Raw genomic sequence first — 8,861 nt, 5'->3', positions numbered from 1 at the left:
GGGGTGGGCTGGGGGGCTGTGCAGCTTTTAATGGGCTCCTCAGGGCCTGATGGTAAGGACTGCGTGGGTGATGCTGGACTGGGTGGGCAGGAGGTGTTCTGCTGGGGAGGAACAAGCAGGGGCAGGGCACACTGGAGCTGGAGGATGCTCTTGGTGGAGATGCTCCAAGCACATGAAGGAAGAGGCGTTTGTGCTACTCTGTCCCTGCCTGGTGTACAAGAGGCAGAGATGAGACCTGGACTGTGGGCAGTTGGCACTGTAACAGCATCTGGTGTCCTGGCCATGAGTGGCTTGTCACCTGGCCCTTGCGGTGACAACCCAGGTTGCATTCCTGGCCACAAGGGCAGGTTACTCACCAACTCAAGTTAATGGCTAACCCTGGGGCAGCTCCTGCAGAAGGTGGAAGTTCAGCCGTGTGAGGGCTGTGAGGAGCCCTTTGTGGGAGTGGGAGCCTGCCCACCCCCTCCGCACCGTAAACTGGGAGCAGTGCGGGGAGGCAGCAGCATGAATGGGGGCCACCGTGGAGTGCCTGGTGCCAGGAGCCCTGCGCTCGCATCCTGCTTCCCACGGAAGATGTGCTCCTGGATGCTGAGCTGTTGCTTTGCCCTTCAGGTAAGGGAGGACCATGATGAGCCAGCCAGAGAGATGGGGTGATGGGGAGAGGGCTGGAATCCCCGCAGATGGCAGAGACCGCATCCTGCCAGGCAAAGGGTGCTTGGGGCTCTGGCCAGGGTGTGCTGGGAGGGAAGTGGGCAGTTGTGGGTGCCACCCGGGGGTTGTCGGTGAGCACGCGTCCACCCAGGGGTGCTGGGCACAGGAGGCTGCAGTCGTGACCGCCCCATCTCTTCCCCGCACAGCACCTGGCCGTGCAGACCTCTTTGCTCTGCATCTTCCACCTCCTACTGCTGCCCACCCTGCCTGAGGAGCTGCCCCAGGCCACCAGCGAGCTGCTGGCACGCAGCCTCTTTGCCTGCGGCATCTCCACAGTGCTGCAGACCACCCTGGGGAGCCGGTGAGCAAGGGGGACGAAAGGGATGCAGCCATCACTGGAAGGGGGGTGACACAACAGCAGGGCATGTCTCTGCCCACCCCCCTAGGCTGGGGGAGGACAGGCTTTGCTGGAGGTGGGAAGGGCTCCTTGCTGCCTTGCTCCCGCATCATACGCAGCTCCTCCGGGCCACCCGGTGCCTGTGCTGCCCATGTCCCACACAGGGGCTGGATGTGTGCTGTGGCAAAGCCCCTGACCTCCACGGACACCCCATGTGCTGCCACTTGGGATGTGCTAGGGCATAGTTGGGATATGGAGTGCCTTCCTGCCGCTTTGGGGTTCCCACCTCCTCCGCTTCCTATATCTCACTCCTCCAGCAGCCAAAGCTTTGGGAGCAACCCTGTCCGCTCTTTCCTCCCTAATGTGCCCTTGCTTTCCCCTTCCCCAGGCTGCCGCTGGTTCAAATCCCATCCTTCGAGTACTTGGTCCCTGCCATGGTCCTGGGCTCCCACCTCTCCCTCAGTGCCAGCATGGACAGGAACGGTGAGCACAGCCCTGGAGCCTGCGTCCTATGGGGTCAGGGCCATGCCGGTGCCAGGGGAACGGCGGTGATAAGGTGCACGGGGTAGGGATGAGGAGTCCTGTCTGCTGGCCCCTCCGGTGGTGGTGACAGCACCCTCCTCATCCCTGAGCACACCTGCAACGTGTCTGGGGCCACACCACAAGATTTGTGGTCTGTGACATGCCTGGGGCTGCCTCCCCTGGACATGATGGGGATGATGGCACACTGGCCCTTCTCCAGCAAGCAGCCCCTGTGCTGCATGTTCTTGGACCCAGCTCCAGGATGCCAGCATCCACATGCATCACCTCCCTCCGAAATTCCCTTCCAGGCACGGCTGTGGCCAGTGCATGCCCTGCACCACACTGCACCGTCGCAGGGAGCCAGGCTGCCTCACTGCGAGAGGTGGGTGCTCCTGGGCTGGGGGTCCCCATCCTCCTGCTCCACCAGCACCCCTGTTATCACCTGCATCCCTTCACCCCCCAGTCCCTTTCCCAGCCCTCCTGGAAATTGCCGTGAATAGGGGAGACCTAAGGGAATGTGCAAAGGCAGTGGGGATGGTGGTGCACGTGGGTGCATGTGTTCTCCTGGGTTTGGGGTGAGTGGAGGATGGGCAACAAATGATGCTACTGGGGTGGTGGGAATGTGGCCAAGGGAGATTGTTGGGCTGCTCTCCATGTACCCTGCCCCACAGGTCCCGTCCTTTCCTCCCACAGGTCTCTGGAGCTGTGCTGGTCTCTGGGCTGGTTCAGCTGGTGCTGGGAGTGTCTGGTGTGTCTGGGTGGGCAGCCCAGCGCTGCGGGCCCATGGTCCTGGCCCCCAGCCTCTCCATCATTGGGCTGTCCGCATACAAGGAGGCTGCTTTCTTCTGCTCCACTAACTGGGGGATAGCGCTGCTGTATGTGAGCCCAAGGGCCATGGTGGTGTGCAGCTCGCACAGCTTCCCTTCGCCATGGGGACAGGAACAGGGCATCCCTGCAGTGCACAGCGCATATTTGGGGCCCCCCTGCTGTGATGTTGCATGGTGACCTGTGCTCTCTCTCCTAGGCTCATGCTCCTTGCTGTCACCTTCTCCCAGCACCTGGGGTCCTGCCGCCTGCCCTTCTGCGCCTGTCCCCAGGCTCAGAGGGGCTCCATGGAGCCATCTCTCCCCACCCTGCGCATGTTCTCGGTACTGTGGCTTGTACCTCCTCTGCTGCGCCCAGGCTTCTCTCTGTGCTTGGCTTCTTGGTGTGGGATTAGGTGGGACCTGGTGGCCTTGGAGCAGAGCTGGGTGCTGGGAGCAGAGGCAGGGGTGAGAAGTCCTGGTGCAGCTCCCAGGGCGTGGGTGCCACTGGGGGAGCGCAGGGGGCCTGCACTCGAGGGTACTGGCGCAGCAGAGTCTGGGATGCTCCTTGCAGCAGTAAGGGGAGGTGTGGCATGGCTGTCGAGAGGTGACAGGACCAGGACCTGCTGTCTGGGGAACAGCAGACAGGGTGCTGGCTGGGACAGGCAGGGGAGGAGGGTCCCCTGATGAGGTTCCCCTTGCTGCCTTGCAGGTACTGCTCCCGTTTGCTAGTGTCTGCATCGTCTGTGCCATCCTCAGCCACCTCCACATCCCCTGGGAATCGCTGGACCTGGCCATGGCACAGCTGTCCTGGGCCAACAGCACCTTCCATGCCCCTTGGCTCCGCATCCCCTATGCAGGTGGGGGGCGGCAGGGCTGGGTGCAGCCATCCACCTTTGGCCAGGGCCCCTGTCACCCATCCCCTCTCCCTCCGCTGCAGGTGAGTGGGGGTGGCCACTGCTCACCCCCCAGGCGCTGGCAGTGGGCATCGCCATGGCCATCGGATGCAGCATGAACTCGGTGGGCTGCTATGTGCTGTGTGGGAGGCTGCTGCGAGCCCCCCGGCTGCCCCCCCACGCCTGCAACCGGGGGCTCTGCATGGAAGGGCTGGGCAGCCTCCTGGCAGGGCTGCTGGGCACCCCAGGGGGCACGGCTGCCAGCATCGCCAATGCCTGTGCCATCGGCTTCACACAGGTATGCCTGGGGTGGGGTGAGGAAGGTTGACAAGGGATGGGGAGGCAACGGAGCAGGAGGTGTGGGGGACCTGTGGCACCCAGGCTGTCACTGAGCCAGCGCTGGGGAAGGCAGGTCTGTATGGCACTATGGGGGAGACAGAGTTGGGGGGGACCCTCCTCACCCTCATTTTCCCATCCTTCTTTCCGCCAGACTGGCTCTCGCTTCTCGGTGCAAATAAGCGCGTTGGTGTGTGTGGTGCTGGGCACGTCCCCGAGGCTGGCAGGGCTCCTCACCCGCATCCCGCTGGCCATTCATGGTGGGTACCCTGCCCTTGCCCTGCACTGCGGTGCCCGTAGCCTGCCTGGCGCTGCCTGACTCCTGCCCTCACAGGTGGGGTCCTCTGCGTCACCTACGCCGTGGCCGTGGGCACGGGCATCTCCTACTTCCAGTACGCGGACATTGACTCAGGGAGGAACATCTTCATTGTTGGCTTCGCCATGTTCATGGCGCTGCTGGTGCCACGGTGGCTCGGCGTGGCTTCGGCTCACCTGGCCACAGGTAGTGGGGATATTACCCAGGCAAGGCAAAGCCTCAGGCACTGCGACATGGTGACCACACATCTCCGATGTCCTGGGAGGCTGGGGTGGCTCTCCAGCCCCTGGGCCTGCTGTGGCAGCTCCTGCCCCTTTTCTACTGTTGGGCTGGGCCATCCCGGATGATTCTGACACTGTCCCTGCAGGCTGGGTGCCCCTGGACCTCCTCTTCCTCTCCCTGCTCATGGTGCCTGTCTTCTTAACTGGCTTCTTGTCATTTTTCATGGAGAACACAGTCTCAGGTGAGGGGATGCTACAGCATGTCTGCATGAGCCGGCGCTCTGAGGGCTTGATCTGGCCATGGGACCATCCCCAAACCAGCCGCTCTGCCTCCAGGCAGCCCTGCTCTGGGGTCCTGCTGCTATTCTGGGCTGGGCTGGTGCAGCTGGAGGAAGGGGCTCCCATCTCACTGCCCCCATCTCACTGCCCCCTGCCCTGGTTGCAGGAACCCTGGAGGAGCGAGGGCTTCTCTCTGACCTGTCGCTGAGGAAAGCTGGGCCAGGGTCTCACCACCACCCCTGCGGAGAGAGGGATGAAGCCAGCCAGGTGTATGGGCTCCCTCCTGGACTGAGGAGGCTGATGCCATCATCCTGCAAAGCCTTCCCCTGCTGCTTCCTCTGCCCGGGGAGCGAGGAAGAGGAGGAGGAAGGGGAGGAGAGTAGCCGTGCCCCTGAGGAGGGGACTGCTGCCCCAGGGGAAGGGACACAACTGCTCCCCAGACCTGGCTCAGGGGAGCAGCAGCCACCCACGAGGCCAAGTGAGATGGAGATGTCCACGTGGCACACTGAGGCCTGACCCCACAGTGTGGGGACACCTCATGGAGGACCAGGGCTATGCCCCCAAGGCAGCTTGCAAGCCACTTTGCTCCTCGTTTCTGAAGCCCACATCAACTGGGGGGGCCCCGCACTTCTACACTCCCAGCACAAACCTCATTTCCCCGCTTGGGAGCGAGCTATAAAAACCTTGAACAACCTCTGCCCTTTCCCGGGATTTCCTTTCCAGCCAGGATTTACCTGGGAGATGCCAGGCACCCTCCCGTGGTGCCCTGAGGACTGTGACCATGGAGGGTGTGGCCACCTGGTGCCACTGCAGCTGGGGCTGTGGGTGCCCCTTAAGCCCACCATCACCCCATGGAGGTGGCTGGGGAAGAGCTCGGTGCTTTGGCCAGCCCCAAAGGGCAGTTGCCCCAGTCTCTGCCCACCTGCCGGCACCATACTCAGGAAGGGCTGGCTGTCCCCCTCCTCACTGCCTTATCCCAGCTGTCCCTAGGGCCCCTTGATGCCCATGGCACCAGGTGTAGACTAATGCCTTGGCTCTGGCACACCAGGATGCCCCAGGCTGGGGGTGCAGCTCAGCTCAGTTCCCCAAATAAGTGACCCCCACCCTTTCCCCTGCAGCAGGTTGATCTCAGGAGTGCTCACAACTTAACCGTCCCTCAGGTGTTGCTCTTGCTGCTAAACCAGCCAGCAGCGGTTCTCTGGACAAGAAAACAATGCCTTTGACCCCTGTGATTAAGCTCAGTGCCTGGACTGGTTTCCTACTGCTGGCTGGTTACGCTGACTCCAGCAGAGTCTGCACCAGCCCTGCTCGCGGCTCCAGCATTTGGAGCAGATCAGAGTCTGCGAGCAGGGCCCTGTGCTGCCTTCACCAGTCTGAACCGGCCTGAAAAAGCCCAGCAGTGGGGTAGGAAAGGCTGGGGCTTTGCAGCCCTCGGGTGATGCAAGCTGACCCCAGGTACAAGCTCGAAGGAAGGATGGACTTGGGCTGGGAGGACAAGGAAGCTGGCCCACAGGAGCGACATGCTTGGGCTGGACCACAGCTCCAGGGTGTGGGTGTCCCCTCTACCTGGTCCTGGACATCCCCCTCATGCACAGAAACACCCAAAGGTGCCTGCAGGGTGGGAGGGATGTGGTGCTGTCGTGTGGGCAGGTGCCCCAGGATGAGCCCCCTTTCCCCAGCCCCCTGTGATCCCCATAGCTGGGCCCTGTGCACCCAGTGGGCTTGGGGTGTAACACACTGCCCCTGCAGCCCAACCTGCCCCTGCACTCCAGCTGTGACCAAAGCCCAGCTGGGTCCTGCACCCTAACCTGGCCATGTAACCCAATCTGTCCTGCACCCTGCCTGGATCCTGCACCCCGAAGCCCCTGCCGGCTCCCACCTCCCCTGGCAGCCCCTTGGGATGCAAACCCTTTGGGACGACGACCTTCCCCCGGCCCTGCCCTGAGGGCAGCTGCAGCCTGCATGGGAAGGAGAAGGGGTGGTTGTGGAGTGTGAATAGGGTACAAATAGGGGGCTCAGGGGCAGTGCATGGGTGCAGGGGGGACTGTTTGCGAGTGCAAGGTGGATGGCCTCAATGCATGGGGTGCAGGTGGGGTATCACGGTCAGAGTGATGGGTAGGGGGGTCAATGCCCGGGGGAGGACGCAGCTGTGCTCAGTGTGGAGGAGGCTGGAGGGCTTGCGGGGATGTGTGGTGTCCATGGCCCCTTCCAGGCTGGCATAGCCCTGCTCTGTGGTGTCCTGTGAGCCCAGTCCCTGGGCATGGGGGACACAGGCACCTGCAGCGTGGGTCTCCAGGATGCAGCAGCTGAGCAGGAGACAAGCACAAGCTCAGGAGATGCCTGCACAGGCACCTTGTGGCTGTTGGGGCTGAGGAATAAACCCAGGACCAAGGGACAGGAGCCCTTGGCCGCTGCTGCCTCTCCATGCTGTACCTTGCCCGCAGCCCACGGGCTGTCCCCAGCTGGGCACTTGTACCAGGACATTTCACGACAGGAGCAAGCACAAAACAAAGCGTTAAAGCATTTCAATCACATCGTTTTGCACAGTGTCGTGGCTGTGGCACCTCCTGTGACAACTGGGGAGGCTCGAGAGGGACACACCAGCTTGGGTGCCCATCCTCGTCAGCAGGCGAGGGAGCAGGACCAGTCGCACCCAGGGCCGTGAGGAAGCGATGGCCGTGACCGTTTCCCCGTGCCGGTGACCCATGGCGTGTGCTGCTACGCATCCCAGCGTGCCCCGGCAGCTCGCATGCCGCGGAAGAGAGCAGCATGCTGGGAGCCGTAGTCTGGCCTTCGCCTCCGGCCTGCCATTGCTCGCCTCTGCAAAGCCCCCTCGCCCCGACAGCCCTTGGCCCGCCTGCTCCTCTTGCCCTCGGGTAACTCCCCCGCTCCCCAGAGCCCCAGTCCTGCGGGGACCCCGGGGAGGCCGGGTCCCCGGGTGTTTCGGCAGGCAGGGAGGAGTGGGAAGCGGCAGTTCTCTCTCTGCCGGCGTCTGTGCAGGCAGGGGACGGCGTGTGGCTCGCGCCGAGCGCAGGGACGGGATCTCCGAGCAGGAGGAGGGCTGCGGTGTCCTGCTGCCCATCCTTCTGCAAGCCGGGTGGCTTAAACGTTAATTTGCATGTAGAGGTCTCACCGTGTTAATGTTATTAAGCACCGGATAACACGGGGAAGGCAGCAGTTACACTGCCGTGTGTCTGCTGGTGCATTTTGGGGTAGTTATTGTGAGCTGGGGAACCAACTGCCCTGCACAGAGCTCCCCAAAATGCCCGCCCCAGCAGGGCTGCGTGCACGTACAGGGACAAGTGTGTGACCAGAGCTGGCTGAGCATCCTCACCTCTGGGCTGCGAGGTGGGGCTGGCACTGTGGAGGGGCTGGCAGGGACCGAGGATCCCTGTGAGGCCACCCCAGGGACTGGGGTCTTCCTGGGCGAGGGCTGAGGCTGAGGCCTGATTGCTGTCTTGCAGATGGAGGGCTCTGAGGAGCTGGAGAGCAGCCTCCTGACACAGCCCTGGGCTTCTGTTTGCTTGGGCGAGTCCACTTTTCTTGCCAAAGCGTGCTTCAGGGATACTGGCTACATCCTGCTGATCTCCGACCTCAGCAGCGTCTGGTACGAGAGTGCAGACGTCGAGGTCGTGGGACAAAGGTCCAAGGTGAGTGTCTGGAAAGTCCGGGGATCTCCTTTTCTCCTCGCAGCAGCTGAGGTCCCAGCATAAACTGTTTGGTGACACAATGGCTGTTGGGTCTGACAGGGCTTGGGTGCAAATGTCTGGCCTGGGAAGTCCCTGGGAGGCTCTGCCCAAGCACTGTCACCTTGGATGGCTGAGCACCCTCCTCCTGGGAGAGTGGGCCAGGGTATTTAGCATGCCCAGTGTCTTCACTGGGCCTGCACGCTGAGGCCGTCACACTCTTTTCACTTGTGGGCTGGATGGGCAGCCGGTTTCCCTGGGACCAGTGTACTAAGAAGCAGCTTGAAACAAGACTGCCTTCCCACCAGTGACGGAGAGACTCCTCTTCACTTTCATACCTATGGGATGTCCTGTCAGCATGGCCCCAAAACACATGGGGCTGTGCCTCATGCCCTCACCCTAGTCTGTGTGCCCAGGCCCCAACGTACCACCCATTTGCCATGTCCCCCTGTCACAGAGCAGCTGTGCTGAGCAGCTGGTGGAAGGAGGGGTGGGCATGCTGTAGTAGCCATTCCCCAACTCTGGCAAGTTAGATGAGCTGTGACACCTCTCGGCCAGCCTGTGACACTTGCGGTGGCATGTGGGGCAGATGCACTAGTGGAGACGATTGCACCCTGCCTGCCACCTGGACCTTCCTGAGCTGGTGGAGCAAGGGAGCCTTGCCAGTTTGGCTGGCCTGGGAGAACTGGTGGGGAATGTCCTACTGCAGGGCTGGAAGCCGAGGCCCAGGGATGGCTTTTTGCAGCGCTGGGAC

General features: G+C 62.6%; 1 protein-coding gene across 8 annotated transcripts in view; it reads left to right on the top strand.

Moving 5' to 3' along the window:
• The first annotated feature begins 30 nt into the window (after positions 1-30).
• Positions 31-8,861, top strand: part of LOC128912598 (solute carrier family 23 member 3-like) — a 52,081-nt gene continuing 43,250 nt past the window's right edge. The window contains exons 1-12 of one of the 8 annotated variants that reach the window (XM_054208826.1): positions 31-612; positions 858-1,012; positions 1,437-1,531; positions 1,879-1,952; positions 2,264-2,445; positions 2,595-2,718; positions 3,086-3,233; positions 3,314-3,567; positions 3,760-3,865; positions 3,940-4,107; positions 4,289-4,384; positions 4,588-6,366. In XM_054208826.1, coding sequence (XP_054064801.1) covers positions 505-612; positions 858-1,012; positions 1,437-1,531; positions 1,879-1,952; positions 2,264-2,445; positions 2,595-2,718; positions 3,086-3,233; positions 3,314-3,567; positions 3,760-3,865; positions 3,940-4,107; positions 4,289-4,384; positions 4,588-4,937 — 1,860 coding nt within the window. In that variant the 5' untranslated portion in view covers positions 31-504 and the 3' untranslated portion in view covers positions 4,938-6,366. The other 7 variants (XM_054208828.1, XM_054208827.1, XM_054208829.1 and 4 more) reach the window with 7 other exon arrangements.

This window comes from Rissa tridactyla, chromosome 7 (genome assembly GCF_028500815.1).
Source record: "Rissa tridactyla isolate bRisTri1 chromosome 7, bRisTri1.patW.cur.20221130, whole genome shotgun sequence".
Classification (NCBI taxonomy): Eukaryota; Metazoa; Chordata; class Aves; order Charadriiformes; family Laridae; genus Rissa; species Rissa tridactyla.
The sequence above is the reverse complement of the archived record's forward strand: the minus strand, read 5'-3'. Positions and strand labels throughout refer to the sequence as shown.